Source organism: Neopsephotus bourkii, unplaced genomic scaffold, assembly GCF_033783945.1.
Source record: "Neopsephotus bourkii isolate Nb327-2 ecotype Australia unplaced genomic scaffold, CSIRO-AGI_Nbou_v1 NB_1292, whole genome shotgun sequence".
NCBI lineage: Eukaryota > Metazoa > Chordata > Aves > Psittaciformes > Psittacidae > Neopsephotus > Neopsephotus bourkii.
Genome location: NW_026901776.1, coordinates 7,139,228 through 7,159,758, shown reverse-complemented (window position 1 = coordinate 7,159,758; position 20,531 = coordinate 7,139,228). Strand labels below are relative to the sequence as shown.

At 39.7% G+C, this 20,531-nt stretch overlaps 1 protein-coding gene across 1 annotated transcript in view; it reads right to left on the bottom strand.

Moving 5' to 3' along the window:
- Positions 1–318: 318 nt before the first annotated feature.
- LOC133219019 (opsin-5-like) overlaps positions 319–20,531 on the bottom strand; it is a 30,342-nt gene continuing 10,129 nt past the window's right edge. The window contains exons 3-6 of the mRNA XM_061366005.1: positions 7,639–7,738; positions 5,728–5,832; positions 2,590–2,813; positions 319–1,932 (exon numbers count right to left, since the gene is read on the bottom strand). Coding sequence (XP_061221989.1) covers positions 1,495–1,932; positions 2,590–2,813; positions 5,728–5,832; positions 7,639–7,738 — 867 coding nt within the window. The 3' untranslated portion in view covers positions 319–1,494. The remainder of the gene's footprint in view (positions 1,933–2,589; positions 2,814–5,727; positions 5,833–7,638; positions 7,739–20,531) is intronic.

The following is a 20,531-nucleotide window of genomic DNA, read 5'->3' as shown; positions in this document are numbered from 1 at the left end:
CACTTTCTGCAGTGAGAAGGCTCAGTCCAGCAGGGTTACCAAGGTAGATTCTGTGCTACACATAGGAGCTTTCAGAACTGGGCATTAGCTTTGGCTAGGCAAGCCTGGCTTCATCCATCTGTGACAAGATTTTGCACTAAATGATTTAATATATTTCTGCAGATACAGCATGCACTTTTATCTGAAAGCAAACTTTTTACTTATTTGCTTTTAATTATTTATGGTAATGAAATAGCACCCATATCTTAAAATTTTCCACAAAAATTAATACCCTTGTAGTTCAGATCTGTGGCCAAGAAAGAAAACACAGTTCCCCCCTGTTGCTTACAGTGTTTATTTCTTTTTAACTTCAAAACACAGGTGATTTTCTTAAAACAAATACAGTAATGGGGAAAATGAAAGTGGACTCTTTGTAACTTTCCCAAGAGACACATCTGGAAAAGCATACTTTTACAAACCCCCCCCCCCCCATGTTTTAGCACACTCAGACAGGGAGATTCCAGGAAGTCATAAATAGCAGTGAGGTTAGCAACTGATGTTGTTGGTTTGTTTGTTGTTTTTCGTTTTGTGGGTTTTTTTCCTTCCTTTTCCCCTTGTTTAGCTTGCAAACAGCACTAAAGGAATCCACAATTTCCACAGCTAAAGAAGAGACATTTTTACAGAAGTCTCTTGAGTATGCAATTAATTTCCAAACTGGGGAATTATGAAGACACACCACCTCACTTTGATTCTGTAAAATAAACTTGGTGGAATATGTTGGCTATTATAACATCTGATAGACTTGCTACAGATTTAAGCCTACATCTTAGCTATTTAAATCAGTATTATTAATTGTCACTTAGTTACATTCTCCTAAAAGTCATTTTTTACCCACAGGCAGGTACAAAATCTTTCTTTAGAAGTCGCAGTGAAGCGCTGGATTATATTTTGTAAATGGCTCTGGTGCCATACTTCAGCAGTACTCTTAAAAACTGTGTGTGATTTTCAGTTTCATTGCTTGTACAACATGTCTTGCTCCACCTTAATAGTCTGGTAAAAAACCAACCACTTTGGAGGCAGATCAGTAAAATTAAAGGCCAGCTTTCCTGACTCTGAATGCTACAGCCAGGCCATGCTCACTGGGAAGGCCAGGGAAGATGGAAATAATACTGCAGACCAACAAGATAGTTATTTTCATATTTAGGTAGCAATTTCAGTTATTTTTGCTCATTTGTGCCTGATTTCTGCAAGTCAGTTTTCCTTTTTCTGAATGCTCGAAAAAAACAAACATTTCTGGCACTGAGTATGCTGCAGCACGTTGCAATGTGCTTCATGGCATTTTGTACCTACATAGAAGGAAAATATCACTTTACTGTCTGATTTGCTTGAGTTGTATAGTCATCAGTGCTATCGCAACAAACAGACAGACTGGGAATTAGGAGATCATTCTAGCACGGATCTGAAGAGGGGCTTCCTGAACATAAAGTGGATGCGTGTGTGAAATGGCTGCAAAACTTACAGTCTATCACATTCAATATCAGGGTTATTAGATGGTGTATCGAAAATGCCAATACCCACCTCCCTGTTTGCTGGAGGTGGGGTGTTGGTTGGACTTCCCACCCCAGAATCAGGGCTTGGTGCCGGGTGCATTTCTCCTGCATACTTCTCTTCTTTCTGAGAGGGCTCTTGTTTCTGCTTGAGGTTTTTGAAGCGTTTGAGCTTCACAGGGTCCTTGACTTCCTTGGCACAATGGAACAAGATGAAAATGTCCCTCCGAAATTTGGAGCTCATTCCGAAGTAGATAATGGGATTGTAGAAACTGGCAGACTTAGCAAACAAACTGGCAAGGATGCTGGTAAGATTGGGCACAGGGTAACCATAGGCAGACCATATAGAGATGACAGCATACGGTGACCATGCAATAATGAAGGCTGTGCAAATCACAATAGAAACCTAAAAACAGAAGAAAAACAGTCTTTAATCTGTTCTGGAAGACGACATCAGGGAAGCGATACACTCGGAATAATAGCTTGGACACTTGGCTGGAAGGGAAATGTTCAGATTGTCCTGAATGCATGGCTCGCAGCAGAATACAGGCAAGCAAAAGGCTGGATTTGATGGAGCCAGGGCAGACATAGAAGCTGTATATAAAATTTTGGCATGGTGATGTGCTTAAGCAATGTTTCATCTAATGAAATGAAAATAATTACAGTCCCTTGCTTGTTTATAGGAATTCAGAAGGTTTGGGTAGACTAATGTCAACAAGAAGTAATGGAAAGCTCCACTGTAACTTCTGTGTGTGCTTGGAAGTATTGCAGCTTCTGAAAGAACAGAACATATGCCGAACCAAATTTTTGTTTTGTCTTGTATAACTCACTCCAATTATATTTAGATTATTTTTCACATGATGTAGCACCAATAAGAACCAAGTGACAGGATAGTTTTCAACAAACCTCATATCCTTCACTGAGTTCAGACTCTGTTGCTAGAGATTACAGAGAAATGCAATGCAGCTGTTTTGTTTTTTTGCCCTTTCCTGTTCTGAGACCAATTTTTGGAAAGAGAGATTTTACTGAAAAAGATCCCATCCTATATGAAACCCAAACTCACCCTGGTGACGTCCCGCTCTACTCTCCTCTGTCTGTCTGTAGGATCACCCAGTCCTGTTAATGCATGGCTTAGCTTGACAGTATTTATAATTGACACATATGAGAAGACCATGACTGTGACAGGTAGGAAAAAACAGCAGATAAAAATGGAAATGATGTAGGACTTGTAGATCGTAGAGAAGTTGGCTTTTGCCCAGTCTATCTCACATGTGCCATACATTCGATCTGGAAAGAAAAAAAATAAGTTGGCTAGCATTTTCAGAACTTTTATTTGCTTTTAAGTGATTAATTTATCAGTTCAAATGCTGTATTTTTTGTCTTTTAAGCACTAAAGAATTAGTTGAACTTTATGGTTTAATGAGCGGTGACATAATTTCCTACATAAACAATTTTTCAAGACCAGCAAGACTGTAAGAAGTTTTAATGCCTATTATTGTTCTGTCCAGTTTAGTATTCCAGTGTAAATATATAATGTACAAACTGTTGTTTCTGGGTGAGAAATTGTGACACATAAATAGAAGGAAAAAAAAAAGAAGATAGTTCAGTAGGTTTGATATACTTGTGTGTTGTCTACTCTTACTTGTCATAATCTTCTACATAGTAACTTCCTAACATGAGCAACGTAATAGCATAACAAGCAATTGGGAAGGCACAATAAGCCAAATGTAAAAAGTCACTGATTACAGAGCAATGTAGGAAACCAAAATATTGAAGGGCTTTTAATAGAAACAAAAAAGCAATGAAATCTGTGAGAGCCATGAAAGCAAATTGCTACAGCTAGTGATAAAGATTACTGGAAAATGAAACATTATGAATACTTAAAAAGATACGAGACCTTTTATCAAATGGGAAGCATACAGTTCTGCAACTACAAAGGAACTGCAGGCTTTTAGCAAAGAAATTGGGCATATTGGAGGATTTGCAGCTAGTGGAATTTACAACAGACACTAGCTGATCAGGTACGTCAGGGAAAGGAAGTGGGAATAAGGTGCAGTCTCTGCATAAATACTTTCATGGCTTCTTTAGAGCCTCTAATGTGTTTGCAGATGTCTCCTGACAGAAAACTTTGGTTCAATAGCATTAGAGGCTTTCTATAAATTGTGGATTGTTAATTTTTTAAGTGGAAAAAACTGTTTGGTGTTTTTTTTCAGACAGCTATCACAGCAAAAGGAACTACAAATAAATGAAGCATGAACCAAAATTATGTAAGTCGAGTATTAACAAGTCTTGGAGATATGAGAAATCACTGACACCCAGGGATAATTCTGAATTAAAAAAAACCCCACAACCTTAAAGAATCCCTTAATTCCTCACAGGTGATAGGTTTAGACAGGATGAAGTAAAGCAGCAAAAGATTAAAATCTTTTTTATGATTCTCATCAAAAAGAGCTTGGTATTTTTATCACCAAAAGCTCTAGGTGCTGCTGTCTGGGTGTGCTCAGTAACAGAAATAGATTTTCGTCTCCTTTGCTTTTTTCATCAGTAGACCTCAATATTAAAAAAGATAACCGTAAAATCTGGCTTAATTCCAGGTTTCTGGTTTCCAAAGCTTTTTGACTGAAAAATGAAAACAGCCTCCAGAGGACATGAAGAGAAAATCCTGCAGATTTTCCATGAGCCAGAATTTGGAGCTCTGTTTCCTCCCTCTGCAGAGATACTGGCAAGTGGCATTTCCAAAAATCAGCGAGATCCTTGTCTGCCTGCACCCGCTGCCTGCTGCTGGACTTACCATTGCTCAGCACCCACATCTTCATGGATGCCCTCTGTGGAATGAGCTTAGTGTCAGCCCAGGAACCTGAAGCTGCTATGATTGGTAGGGAAAAATGTTGCTAGAAGTGGTCTTGAAGACCACTGTCAAGGAATTGAACACAAAGTACAAACAGGATCCATGAGAGTAGTTGGATACCCTGATAAGGCAGTGATGACCAAGAAGTCCTTGGCTGTAGTGTAAAGCAAAAAGGGCATATCAGAAATCCTGAAATGCTTCAACAAATGAAGAGCTAATGAGATTAATGTAAAAAGAAAACACAGATTGCTAGAAGATGCACAGAAAATGTTCTGTCCAACACCCCCGAGTTTGACATATCCATAGTGTAAAAGCATATATGTAACATAAATAACCTAATAAATATCTAATAAACAAATTGATTTGGTTTCAAACAAAACATCCATTGAGCCTAATATCCTGCTAACATTTTGGTTTGGTTAGGATCGATGATTTAGATAATCAGTCATAGAAATACATGCTTTTCTGACACCCATACTTCAAGAGTCTTGAGATGCCTCAAGCCTTTATGTTTGATAAGAGGGTATATTCACATAGCTGCTTTAATAAGTCTTCTCAGATTTCATGACTTCTCAAAGGATGCAGATGCCTGCAGGATCCAAGCATGTAACTACTGAACAGTTGGACAATTTCATTCACAAGATTTAAGTTGTTAGGACTCTGTATCATTAGCATTTATTCCTAGATATTTGTTTCCTTGATTTTTTTGAGCCTTAATCTGAAGCAATTTCTCCAGCTTTTTCTTGTGAAGAAATATCCTGGTGTGGGAATATGTCTTAGCCATTGAATTACCGCAGTGGTAACTGCTAAAAATTTTTCCTTCCCCCACCTTGTATTTTGCTATGGCCTTATCTTGCACCCTAATCCCTTGTTGGACTGACAGACTTTCTGACATCTTTTTCTTCTGCTGTTTTAATTCTTGTATTTTCAACATGTAGTTCCAACAGATCTTTCTGACTTGTCTTACAACAGTTTCAAGTTTAACTTGCTGGAACCTGTGCTCTTTTCTAGTTTCCTGATCTTGACAGTTTTTGAAGGATGTCTTTTGATAGTTCCCTTTATCTCATTGCTTTACCATGCCAAATATTTCTGGCCTCTCTTTTTTTTTTTCACAGGTAATATGCACTTGGTCTAAGTATTTCCTGTAATATCTTTAAAGAAAAAAATAAATCTCTTTATAGCTGATACCAAAGCAGGCAACACTCTGCACATATGTCATGCATGATGAATGATTCTCTCAGTTCCACTGATAATTGGTCTGGGTTATCACAAACAGCAAGAAAGAAAGGTAAGAATCTTTGTCCAGTGAAGTGGATAGATGCCAAATAGTTACAACTGAAAGATACCTGTTACCTGTGTAACTGCCCCAGCCAAGTAATGGAGCTCCTGACCAGAAGAAAGCTGCTACCCAAATGAGAACCAGAGACACTGTCATGCTGCTGTTGCTGATGCAGTGACCTGCAATGGCATGGTTTTGTTAGAAAATAGTATTTAGAAAGGCAAACATTTCTCTGCAATCTAAATGCTTTCCTATACCAACAGCTAATAAGGGAAATAGAGCCATTTAAACATAAGACAAAAAAAAAATTAAAATAAAGCATATTCATAAGAAAAGCTTAAACTGTCAGGCTAGCTCTCAAGCCCATTTGTGAACACTGAAAGTGAATGGCTTTAAAGCAGGAGACAATATGCTTGTTGTGCAGTGCAGAATTAGCAAATTCTACGTCAGACTTATGTTTTGCCATTTTGTAAAAAGCAGAAAACAGTTGTATGTTAAATTTTACATAGAAACAAGCAAGCTGGCTCTAAGTTCAGAGGGTTTTCTTTTGCCTGTTGAAAAGATAAAATATGATGCTCAGACTAGATGCTCAGACCACATTAGCCATTTGTGTTGGTTTTGCCTGGGGTGGAATTGATTCTCTTCATAGTGGCTAGCATGAGTCTATGTTTATGATTTGTGCTAGAAACAGTACTGGTAACTAAGAGATCTTTTCATTATTGTTGAGCAGTGCTTACACAGACTCAAGACCTTTTCTGTTCCTCACCCCAGCCCACCAGTGAGTGAGTAATCTGGGGGTGCACAAGAATTTGGGAGGGGACACAGCCGGGACAGCTGACCTGAACGCAAAGGAGATATTCCATACCACAGAACATCATGCTCAGCATATGAACTGGGGGAGCTGGCCGGTAGCCACTGATCATTGCTCAGGAATGGGCTGCACATTGGTCAGTGTGTGGTTGAGCAATTTTATGGTGCATCGCTTGTGTTTCTTGGGGTTTATTGCTCTCTCTCTCTCTCTCTTTCCTATTATTATTGTTAAACTGTTCAATCTCAACCCATGAGTTTTGCCTTCTTTCGATTCTCCTCGGAGGAGAGGTGGGTGTTGTGAGCAAATGGCTGTATGGTACTGAGTTGCCGGCTGAGGTTAAGCTAGAATATCATTCGGTAAACAATATTTAATCTGTCCTACTCTTGTCATACATAGTGGTCATTTCTTTGGTTATGTGTGAAATACCATCATAGAATGGTTATGGATGGAAAGGGCCTCAAGATCATCTAGTTCCAACCCCCTTGGCATGGGCAGGGATGCCTCACACTACATATTGCCCGAGGCTCTGTCCAGCTTGGCCTTAAACACTGCCAAGGATGAAGCGTTTACCACTTCGTTCCTCAACATTTCTGTAAAGATATACTGGTTAGTGACATGTGGGGATGGAAGGTTGCTACAAAAGCTGGAGGCAAGATGTGCAGACTGAAAGTTCCCAGCACCATCTAAAGCAGTCCATGATGCCTACTGTGCACAAATCCTGGTAAAACACCCTGAAGACTGAAAATGTTTGTATGTGTAGCAGCCTCCCGAACCAAGGATCTTATCAACAAGTGGAAACTTCTTCCCAAACATCATCTCATTGAAGATGAAATTAATTGCTTACAGTAAGATCCAGACAGTGATCACTTAAAAGTTACTTAGGTTGCATTCTGAAGACTACAGAGGGTCAGCAGGATGTGTGGTTTCCTTTAGCACAAGGGAGGATTTAGCCCATGGTGACCAAAGTGTAGTAGTAATAATTTGGCTCTTAGTGGGGTTGATTCTGAAGGATTCAATGCAAACATATTTGTAATGTAAATGACTGTGTTATGTTGTGGTTTCCAATGCAGGCAATTTGTATTTGATATATCCTTTGACTGAAAGAAACACAGATTTACACAAGGCACAAAGCAAAACTGGGCCTGCCACTTACTCCTGGCAGGTTTTTCCTTACCTTTCTCAGGATGGCAGCCCTTGATGTAGCGAGTCACACTGATTACTGTAAGGGTATTAATGCTAGCAAGGCCAAACAGAAGTGTCAGGAAGCCATCAATCTGAAAAACAAAGCAGTGCAGGAGGTTCTTTTACTGCAGAGAGAGGAAAATGAAAAGAACTACAGCGATTGCTCCTGTCATTTTCGTGTTAATGCCCTTGAAAGTTTTTTCAGAAACCAAACTAGCAGGGAAATATGAAATGTCAGGTGCTGTTATCATCTATAGGATCAGTGAGCAAGTGAATGTTCAAAACTTATATAAGTGCTCTGTCATGTACATAAAATAAACAAGCAAATGCACCCTTACATCTATATGCTTCCCTGAAATGACTTGCCAAATGAAGGAGAAAAAGGTTGAACCAAATCAAGAAAAGCCCTGAACAGGCAAAAATGTACTGGATGCAGCTGTCTTATGTAGGCAAAACAAACATGCAAGCTAAACCCATGAAACCTAAGCCACAGAGGAAAGAACATAGGAGGTAATGGGCTTGGCTGAGTGAGAGAAGCTTTTTAAATAACTAAATAAAACCATCCAAAGCTAAATCATTCCAATAGACTGAGTCTCAGTCTTGGTGCTACTGCTTGGCTTCTATATGTTAATCCCTGATCTCCATCACTTCTGACTGACACAGGCAGAGCTGTACAGCTGTGTAGGCTCCCAGTGACATCAGTATCTCAGTGACAGATGCACAGGACAGTTACAACTCTGCTAGCCTCACTTATGGGTATAGGAAGGAAATTGCTGCTGACTCTAGTGGAGATGGTGTAGCCATCTGCTAAGGAGCACTGTATGACCGGGAAAGGATACAGGCAAAATGCTGAAGGCAGTCCTTTATTTCTTTTGAATGCTTGCGACGTGATACATCAAACCAGCCAGAGCAGCGGACCACTTGGAGGTGCCAATTTTACACTGAGGGAAGCAGGAATATTAAGCAAGCATCTCTGGACTGTAACTTGGCATTCAAGCGGTAAAATTATCAGCAAAACGACACATCATTATTCTACAGGAGCAGCCTCTGTGTTTGTGTGAATGGGCACAACTCCCACGGAATTCAGTTTACCCCAGCACTGAATCTGGGGCTTTAATCCAGGCTTAAAACTGAGACCATGGCAGACTGTATAAATTAAATTGGGTGAAGGGTTAGGAATGGGTTGCTTCATCATTTCTTTCACCGATGGCTCTTTTTTCACTATCAATGCTCTTACATTGACTCTATACGCTTCTTAATGTCTTTTACCGACTGACTACATTTTAAATTTGTGCAAAAAAAAGTGCTACTACAGCAATCTACATCCACCCATGCTCCACTTATTTGCAATCAGCTCATGCTTTGGGTATAAATGCAACTATGTTTACACCAGAAAAAAAGACTTCCTTGGATGTCTCAGCTACTTGCTAGAAGCTGCCCTTAGCTAAATTTGGCCTGCTGTGTACTGCAGAGATTGGTGAAATACCTGCATTTCATTAGCCTTATTGATGCAAACAGCTGCCACTTCTCCATTTGCTCTAACAACGTTTCATAGATGAGGAAAACAGTGAGGCCAAGGATTACTGAGAAGCCAGGCTGCATAACCTTAAGCAATTGCACTGGTTAGATTAGATTAGAAAGGAAGCAGTATTTCAGCAATTATGCAAATGAACACTTTGAAATTAAGTCTAAAGAGCTATGAGACTGAACACTGAAGAAGTAGGACAAGATTCTCAGTGTGTCTCATAGCCCTCCTATAAACCCCACTTTTTTTCTCATGCTTGGTGGTGTATCACCTGCAGATGTGACCATTATTTTCCCCCTTCCCTGATGTCAGATCAAAGAGAAACAATTACATTGTGATCAGTTCAAACAGCCCTTGAGCACACTTACAAGGGAGGAAAGCGCGTCTAAAAGTACACTCTTGTCCTTTACCATTTAAGATGAAACTCTGCCACCATAAAAAAAAAAAAAAAGACAAAATGTTTTTTTTTGGAGTGGTACCTTGATAAAACAAAATAAGAAAAATAAAAAAAAAAAAGAAAGAAAAAAAAGAGAAGCAGTTTTACTTAAGTCAACATAGTTCATAGGACCAAGCCATTGTCAGTGCCATGTCTTGTTTATGTAGTATTCCATAGCAGCATTTCAGCAGATCAACATACTGTTTCTGCTTCTACTAGTGTGGGGCTATCATCAGAGATTGACCAGGGCCATATGGTTAGCAAGTGGATGAAGTGGCAGCAGTCTCCTGGGACAGCTTTGCTACCTGTCCCTGTGCTAGGCACAGGCTCAGTGGTTTAGGGACAGTTGATGGGGTGAAATGAAAAGGAGGAGAGGGAGGTCTGGGGAATGACAAGAGTGTTAGGATGAAATAAATAAAGGAGGTAAATGAGGTGGCTCTCAGGCTGTAGAACAGCCTACACAGAGGCCATGGCATCTGAAACATTAAAACATGAGAACGCATCCAACAGGGTTAGTGCTGCTTTGGGAGAAGGATCCTCAAGCCAGTATCATCACTGCCAGACTCCTATCAGCAACAGGTTAGCTCTTGAGCGTACTTATGCATGTGCCATTTCCCAATTCTGCAGTACATTTATACTGGTCTCACTTAGACATATGTCTTGAGAAAAAAATGAGGGATCTTACTCTAGCTGTAGCCAACCTACTTCAAGCATACACCTACTGGATATAGAAGCAATATCTCTGATGCTTTTTCTGCTCCTGAACAGACAGCACTGACTGTAGCTAGCAACCAAAGTGACTATTTGGAACCCAAAGTAGTTAGCAACAGAAAAAAAATGCTTTAGCATAGTTCTGACTTCTATAGGCATAGATATTAATATATGTAGGTAACAAAAACATATTCTCAGTCTTCTGCCCCTTTAAAGATATGGGGAATGACAGCCAAGGAAATACTAGAATAGTAGATAACATTTAATTACTTTGGAAGATTGATTCTCTTCCTCTTCCTGCTGCTGGTTTTCCTTTTCTTTTATCCTACCCTCCTTCCCCCCTCCATCCAGCCCTTTCCTTCCACAGGCATAATATTTCCTCCATTTTTGTGTAATGTAATTTTGGCCTTCCTATTGTTAATTACAATCAAATATCAGCAGTGTTAATTGGCAATAGTGAATTCTGTCATAAACACAAAATTGGTTGTGTGGTAATTTTGATCCACCAGCTTCTCTTTTTATCCATTAAGAAACAGGAGTAGATTAGCAGTTTTAAAAGCTTTTCTGTCAGCATTATGACAGTATTACTCCCTTGGCTATATAGATACTCACAGAACTTGCTCATTATCTTTATGTTGCCTGGAAGCTAAGATAAAACTGAAGAAAAGGAGATTTTTTTTTCTGCTTTGTACTTGCGCCTGATTTTAAATCTCGCTAATGTTCTTGGTGTACTATTTACAACCCACAATATATAAAGTTTCCACTGCGTGCAAATTCATTTCTTAAGCTTTGCTTCAACACAGGGAGAGTCAGGAATCCCCAGTGCACTATCAAATTTTTAGCTGTGAGCTTGGGTGTGCCGCATTTTTACTACCTTTTATACTTATGCATCCCTACTGACTACATAAGGGTTGTTTTCATTTAACGCAGACAGAGTGAAATATAACCTATTGTTCTTATTATTGGATTAATCAAGGTTTAATGGCACAAAAGCACATTGCCGAAATAGCTACTACATTTCAATTCAGGTTGAAGCATTGATCTCACCAGCCAGAAAGGATGCATCGCTCCCTCCTCTGGCCAGCTGGTGAATCTGTTACAATTTCCTGAAGTCCTTTTGTTTCCCTTCAGAACCACAACGTTCTGTTTTTACCTTCTATAAAATAAGTGATAATGTATATGTAAAGAAAAAGCGAAACTCTAAACAGGGGTTATTCAAACTTATCACAATAAATTCTCTCAGAATATTTCTTTGAATACAGATCAGATTATTCCAAGATCATAATGGAAATAGATAATGGCAATAAACATCCTTCAACCTCAAGACACAAAACATTTCTTAAATCGATCTTTAAGAAATATATTTGGAAAAACAATTGTGGGTACCTTTGAATAGAGTATGTTTTAAAATTTAACATGTTCTTTTAAGTTTGCAGTAATATTGCACTCAAATCTGATGACAACATACTTCTGCCATCCTCCAATATATCAGTAATATGTCAGACTATACTAACTCTTCTGTTAAATGGAAGAACTACCAAGATTTGCAATCAAAGTCAGTCTTCACGCTACTTAAAGTAGCATAAGTTGAAGTAATGTTCCTAAAGCACTCAAATTTTTCCTTAAGATTTTGCTCATGTGTCATTGCTCTGCTATGGTTGCATTCTGCCTTTTATGATGTCCCAGCAGGCTTTGAGGGTGGCTATTCTTAGAGGTGATGGCATTAACCCAAGCCATTATAGGTCTCTGACACAGATGGCACTTCATTTACTAATAAACAATGAGAACTGATATGCTACAGGATTAGTTTAAAACATTGAGGGCATCAGACACTCACTATTTTGCATTCACCGAGTGACTAAACCTTTCTGTTTGTGGCATATATTTTAAAGATAAGAAGAATATGAATGCGATGTTTACAATATACAATTATGTGCACAGATAGGTGATTATACTAACTATATATTTAAATGTACATTTAGTGCCAGCTATTAATATATACAGGTTTTGTCTTTAGTAATGTTAGGAAATCCAGGAAAAGTTTACTTGTTTGCTTGTAGTTATTTTAGTTTACTTGCAGTTATTTTAGGTTTATATGTTGGGTTAATTGAATGGAATTCAATGTATACTTACTTTGGGCTGACTTTTAGCTATTAGAGTTGTAGCCCTCTCAGGTCACAATTTATACTCATAGTAGAACACGCCCTTATCAATCACCATGGTTATGAATGTAACAACTCCACCAAGTGCACATAATTTAACAGATGGAAATTTCTTTCAGAATTCCCTTACATAGCCTCATTAGATTATAATCTTACTTCAAGTACCTCATCTTCACGTGTTTGGGAGCACCTGCTTTCTAGCTCTGGGTTGGTACTATGGGACTATGAAAGGTTTTAGGTCTCTCCAGCCCACCCATGCAGAATTAACTGGGAGGAAGTAACCAACCATGTAGCTCATACCACTCAATGATCCAGATACAGTGGAAAGGTTCCCATCTTCAGGTTAAATGATGTATTGCCATTGTCTTTCTGTAAATTACTGCAGAGGGGAATTCAGAAGCACTAGATGGGAAACTCTAGCATTACCCTCTGGGAACACCCATGCTATGCTTTGTAAAACACTTTTCAGTGTGCCAAACTGAGCCAAAACTTTCCTCCATTTGGGTGATGTTAATTCAGAGCTTACTTGTTTATTGTTAGCAGCCCCATTAATATAAAGACAGACAAAAGAAGAAAACAGCTTCATAGTCACCTGTCTCATATTTACATTTTCACAGAAATCAAAGCTTGGCTCTGTGGCATGTGGTGATCCTACCCCAATAACTGAGATCCATTAACACCAGATTGAAGTCATGTTTTTTAAAGAACTATTATCTTTGCCTTTTCAAAATATCGTCGTAAATGTTTCTGGAGGCTTACACAAGTCCCAGGGGAAGCAGAGGCTCTTCACAGGCTCTGTCAGGACAGCCTAGAGATTACAAGGGACCCTCCACGTTCTCCGAAGTACAGTCATCTGTGCTGTTTCCCAGGAAGAAAGAATCTGCTTACGTAGCCACCATCATGTTAATACAAGGTCATCTCTGACTGCTGGCTGAGTGCCTACCGCTGAACTTATTCTTCTGCTCACAAAGCTCCTAAGCATAATGAAGGGCAGGTTGGTGTGACAGCTCAGCCATTAAGGGGTCAAGACAAGAGCATGCTATGTTCCTGAAAGCCAGAATAACTGCATGGCTACTAGGAGATCTCCTCTTAGGGTGATCCTCGTGGCTGCTTTGTATCCTGTACCAAAATCCCTAAAGAAACAGAAGATAACTGATTAATCCCAAGAAATGTTTTATAGTCCTAAACTGAGAATGAGCTGGAAGGGCTTTCACATCACAGCTGTGTAAGGTAAGCTGGACCTCCGAGCTCCTAACAGGAGAGTCACACACATTGCCAAGGAGTCTTAGTAACCCAGGGAGAGCCCGGAAGGAAGTGTAAAAGATAGAGGTTATTGGTATTAAAAGAGCTATCTGGAAAGTCACTAGGTGCAATGTCCTTTCTGCAGGGCCAGTGGTGTGGAAATCCTGAATCTTGTCATTCAGTCAGCACAGGATGCGAGTCAGGACACAAATTGCTTCCTACACACTAGCAGAATACTGACTTAATATATGTGAAATAAAAGATGAGTAAATGTGAGGTAGGACTATTTAAGATACTTAAAGATATTATCAGGGTGATATTTAAGTTTCCTATCAAATTTAGGTTAAAAGGCAGTGAGAGGGTGTGGCACACAGGGAGGAGCCAGTAGAACATGAATTGTTCAACCTTGTGGTGAGAAGATCTTGAATTATGAAGGTAAGTGATGGACAGCATTTTCTGAGAGAAAACTTTTCATCTCGTAGAAACACACATCAGCACAGATAATGGAGGAAGGTTACTATTTTCCACATAAGGAAGCAAGAAAAGGATATTGCACATTGCTCTTAGAGGAAAAGGAATCAAAGTTTAGGCTTTGGAAATTCCTGGTTCTGTAGGAGCACTATTAGGCAATGAATGCCTTTTTCAGGCAGCAGTGTGTGGTTTGACGCAGTGCTTGGGTGGCATGGGAGGAGCTATGTCAGACTTGTTATACAAGGAAACGGTTAGCTTAAGCATCCATAATTTTTCAAGTACCAAATACGCAATTTCCCTAATTTGTCTCAATTGGCTGCATAAATAATAATTTACAGGAAAATGAGAGAGAATTCATGGCTAATGAAAACTGGCATAACTTCCCTACAGTCGTATTAGTTACACTGAAATGATCTTCTATGTTGCTAATGATTCTGTTTGTGCAAAGGCATGGTTTTCCCTCCCTTCCCTGCAGACAAAGTATTTTTTTCATTAAAATTTAGCTCACAGATGTCTATGTGAGTTTCTTTTACATTTTTGACTGCAATGTGCTTTTCAAGTTTATAACAAGGTGGACCAGAAATAAAAAAACCAGGGAAGATTAATGTCTCTGTAACTTTTTTTCAGTATCCAAATCTCAGTTATGCAAGGGAACAATAATGAGAATACATTCTAGTGTATATCTTTGAGATATATATATATAAATATATATTATTTTTTTCCCAGAAAAACATATCTGGGAGAGGAAGATTTTTTTAGCACAGCACAGGCATTCTTTTTTTTGATTTTGTTTTATAGATCAGTCTCCATATCCTACATTTCACAGTGAATCAGTATGCTAAGGTGAGCTGAATACAAAGCTAATGTTGCACAGCTTTTCTTCAGCACCTTTAACACCTGTTTTTATCTGTTCGTGCTCTTAGTACCCGTTCCATGGTATTACTTTGGGTTATTTTCATCTTACTGAAATGTCAGAAATTCTAAGTTATATATAAGTAAAATCCCAGCAATATCACAGTACAGTATTGTGCTAGCATAGTCAATAACTATTGACCCAGTTCACCCAGTTGTTACACTCACCTTTATTTCTTTTGACATCCTATAGGCAGATAGATAAGCATTTTTCAACTAAGTAGATGTACCTGCACTATTACAATTTGAGAAAAAAAAATCTGTTTTCTTCCAGCAAAACCTCAATCTTAGAATTACATGCTTGGACACAGGGATACTTCAAGACTTGTTACACCATGCCAAGTCTGAGCTAGCTTCTTTGGTCTAGCTCAGTCTTTGGATTAGAAACCTCTGCCAAAGTTAGCCTGACACTGAAAGCCATGCTGAGGACAAAGGTACTCCTGCAGCATGCGTTCTGGCTCTACTGCACATGAGTACTAGTGAACTCAAGGTGTGCCTGCACAGACTGTTCCAACAGGGAAAGAGAATAGGAAAAAAGTGGAAGAACAGTCAAGTACTCTCAGATGCAGGCAAAGACACTTACAGCAACCATCACTACATCTCCTAATAGCTAGCTGCAAGGGAGGATGAGTGGGACCAGACCTTTATCCGAGTCAATGAATGTTGCTAGGGTTAAAGATGAACAGCTTGTGGATTGGCCTGGGTTTTATGAATGAGAGCTCTTCGGTGAGTGGGGTTACTAACAGGGATGGCTGCTGGGGGAGAATGAGAGGCAGAGGTGGAGGTGAGACATATACGTAAAGAGTGCTTCTTACATATCGAGTGAGCTGGAAGCAGAATGATTTGGTGAAGAAAAAAATGAATGGATGATGGAGCAACATGAATAGGTGGTTGTCTGCTGCACACTGGTACTGGGCAGCAGCAATGCTGTCTGCAGTTTTCTTCAATAATGTCCCAGATACTGGGAAGGTAGGATAAAGGAAGCCTGTGAGGTTTCATTCTGGTCCTTTCCATCTGACATTGCTGGTCATACTTACTGCTGAGTTACCACTGGTCAGTCATCTCATCCAGAATGTGAGGGAATACTGTATTACATAAAGTAATACCGAAACACTGTCTTGGCTTTTCCAAATGCATAAAATCACAAACTGAGTCAAAAGAGTCAGTACTCTAGCTAACCCAACAATTGCTCGGGTTTACCAGTTATATTAGATAGACAGAAATTGATGTCCTTCAAATCTACTCTATTTATAAAACAACATAAATGCCTTTAGGGTTTTCGATTTATCAGACAATTTACAGAATATTTTGGTACAACAAAACCTCTAAACATTTTATAACATCAAAAAATGCCGGATTTTTTATGTACTAGTGAGAGGCAGTGACTGGAAACAGAATCTACAAACTAGGGTAAGGGTCACTTTGCTCAGTTTTTCAGGTCACTTGCGTGGTGCAAGGAAAGTTATGGCTCCAAGTTTGGCTCCTAGATCAAACATGGAAAAGTGGGTAAGCAAATGAGGCTCCTAAAGTAGCCAACAAAACAAGGCAAGGGGCATATCTCAACTCCCTTTTGGTTTTTAATACCTTATTCCAGGCCACAAAAGATTCTCATTTCTTGGTATTCACAGCCATATCCTTCCCTTACCTGTGGAAGACCTTTAGAAAATTAAGCAGGTTCACTGTGGGAGAGCTGGATTTACTTTTCTCCATCAAAAGTGCTCAGATTCACATCCCCTGCCTAGGAACTTAAGCCCCAGTGCTGTTCATCATGTGGGGATGCTCCACTGTCTTTAGAGCAAATACCAGGGCCAGAGGCAAAGAGAAACTCCCTACAGGAACGGTCAGACACCAACCGGCAGGAGGGCAACCTTCCTTGACCAACAGCAGCATTTGTAAAGCAGGGCTATTGCACATCTAGTATAGCTTTTCTGAAAGATCCCCATTTATCTGGGATTTCAGATGGCAACTTGGTCAGCTACACCACCACAATTTGGAAAAGTCTGCTAATGTGCAATAAATCCCATACATTTCCATGGGTCATGTACTCCTCAATGGACACGCACCAAGTCTGGCACATCTAGGGAATTTTGGACTTCCTGGCCACTCCGTGCCCTTTCAGGCTGCACATATGCCACAGGTCTGGTGTTCTCAAGCATACTGTGCACAGATGTGTTAGGCATAACCAAGTAAAACAGTACATGCATGCAGTGTGGGGCTTATGGCTGACCACTGCATTGCCAGTTGTTTCTGTTTAGGATATGCCAGACAGAAATATAGAAAGCATCAAAGCATTAAGCACTGCAAGATTCAAAATCAGGCTTCCTCACTGCTATGTAGTAAACCAAACCACACGGTGAGACAGTCATTTCTCAGTCTCTCTTCTGCTCCCCTTGGTGGCTTTATTATTCTGCACAGCACAATGCAGCTTCAGCCAAAGAGGGTGAAGGCAGGTTCTTCCCAGCCTGGCCCTTAGGGGGATGGTGAGGCCAGGCTGCAGGAACAGAGGCAATGTGGGCTGAATCCTGCCGGGCAGGCTACTGTGGTGCTCACTAATACCTCAAAGCTAAACACTGTTAGGGGATTTTTTGTTTCTCCTGAGGCTGTTTCTTCAGAGCTGAATCTGGATGGGGATGCTCTGTCACCATCTGCCTGGCCAGATGGACTGGGGATACCCACACTGTTAGTGAGGTGAGTGCATCTGTGATAATAGCGTCAGTCAGCATGTCAGTGGCAGTGGGTACGTCTGTGATGGTACCGTGACATGGAGGCTAACTACATCTTCCTCTGCTGAGCAGAGCTGATTTACATCTTATTCATAAGAAACAGTTCAAAAATACGCTTTTTTTTTTTTTTTTTTTTTAAAAGAAAGAAGCTTATACCAACAGAGTACATAAGAACAGTCAATTTTCTTGGCTCTCATAATGAAATTCCTATGTATTTGTAAAAGTAATGTCAAAATAACAACCACAAAAAAAAAAAAAAGAAAAAAAGAAAAAATTTAAATTAGTGGAACAAAGCTTAAACGGAATACCAGGATTATGGAAGATTTCAAATTCTAAGGCACCCCACAGCCCACCTTTGGGTTTCTGACATGACTGCAATGCACCTGTGAGGATCAGATAGCTTATAATCCTTCCTCTCTATTTAGAGCCTTCCTGAAGCCTGCATCTTTTGTATTTACCACATGAAAGCCAGGCTGGATAGGGCTTTGAGCAACCTGGTCTAGTATAAGGTGTCCCTGCCTGTGGCAGTGGGGTTGAAACTAGATGATCTCTAAGGTCCTTTCTAACCCAAACTATTCTATGATTAAGAAATACAAGGAAAACTTTCTGTTGGTTGATAAATAATATTTAGAAGAAACTGTGGTGTTTACCTGCAGAGTATGAATCTTTCTCTACATGTAAAAATATTTGTACCTAATGTTATTTGCAGGTTTCAGTGAAAATTCTAATTCAGCAGAACATGAGAATAAAAAAACATGAGAAGGACAAAAATATATCCCGAGGTGGCTTTTCACTGGAAATACGGTCAGTAGGGGAACAGATGGCTGTTGGTCACTAGCTTGCATTCCCTGACTTGAACTTTACTATATAAATTAGTTTACTTACTGATAATATTACCAGAGGTTAAACTAATTATGTGTTAGAGACTGGCCAGATTAGGACTAAAACTCAGTGTTAAAGCAGGGAATGGATAAACAAGAGGTGGAAGCAGAGTCCAAAAGCCACCTTTGGAAAACTAAATCTGTACGCAGCATTCAGCAGAGGCAGCATGTGTATACAGAACTAACCACGACCTCATTCGTGAGAGGAGAGCTCTGTCAGACCTCCAAAGAGAAAAATAATGTTTGGCATGGGGAAGAATAGTGGTGTTCCTTCCATTCAGAGAAGAACAGGAGCGCATATTCTGCTCTATTCATCAAGTATGCTGTGAGATGGTCCTTTTAGCTGGAGATGCATCTTTTGTTACAGAGCGTTTTCACAGACTAAGCTGTTTTGAAAGAGAAGTAGTCTCTACCTGTTTTATCCCCACTCCCTCTAACTGGGGCAGCTAAGAATGGTGAACCTTAATTTTGACAAATATGACCCGAGGGTACAAAAGGATGCCAGAGTCAGGGAAAAGGAAAATAGTTAGGTGGATTAAGTAAGGTGAGCTCATGACATTTCTTCATAAACAGAAATGACAGGCTAGCTTGGGAACATAAAGTTTCCCTAAGCACACCTGACAGCAGAAGCTGACTGATCAAATAAGAGCAAATGCGTAGTGAAATGGACAATGACAGAATGACAAGTAAGTCCATCCTCTGGACTCAGCAAAACAAACCAAGTAAGGGGAAACACATGGGCCATGCTAAGGAAAGAGCAACAGCTCAAATCATCCCAGCTACTTGCAGAGGAGCTTGAGTGTGGTGAGGTGAACAAGAGACACTGAATTCAGAGAGATGTGACAGAAAGCATGGGCTTTACCTTCCTGGCACCATGCTCCTCACTCATGTTCCAGATGTGAGACCCATTCTGGTAGAATTACAAATGTGTTACATTTTATAAATGCTAAAACCCAAGCAATCAAAACCCTACTGCTGTTCAACGTTGAACATTTTTAGAATGACCTTTGTGCTGGCTGTCCACACACACGCACGGAAACATTCACATCTTTTTCATGCGCAGAAGCTTCCTACTATTTCTGCACTATATTCTTCCTAAACCCCAAACCACTCTATTTCCATAAGTTACTTTTTCATCCCTGGCTTCTTTTTTGTCAACCTTAATAGTCAAGAAGATGGATGTCAGGGTTTAAACATGCTTTTGAGGCATCCCTCCCACCCCAGCACAGAACAAAAGCTTGATGGAAACAGGAATCCTACATGATTTTCTCTCAACAAGCCACAACCAGCTCAACCCCTCAACAAGCCACAACCAGCTCAACCCCTCAACAAGTCACAACCAGTTCAAACTATTAATTCAGAGTACAAAATGGCTTTTCCAGGTTACCGTTAATACAGTATCAGTTCCTATTTGAAATGATAAATGTTAACTTTTACAGAAAATTACCAAAGGAGAAACTTTGACATTTTGGAAACCAGAATCTTAGAAAAGCCAATGCACTATTAATGTCTTGAACAAAATCTTTGGATCCCAATACTTTAAAACTTTTCTTGATGTCCATATTTTACAAACGAATTACGTTTAAAACCGGGGGATCGAAATAAGATTACTTAACGCACCGTGACCAACAAACTACCTGATACGCCAAACATATTACTGACTGCTCTCCTTGCAAAGGCACTTCAAGCACAGCAAGATCAAGCTCACCTCCATCACATTAAATTCAAGCACACTTCTATTCCAGACTCTCTACATCTAAAAAAAAAAGCCAGATCATTTTAACAAGACTCTACATAGTCTTGGTCACCCAAAGAGGGACTC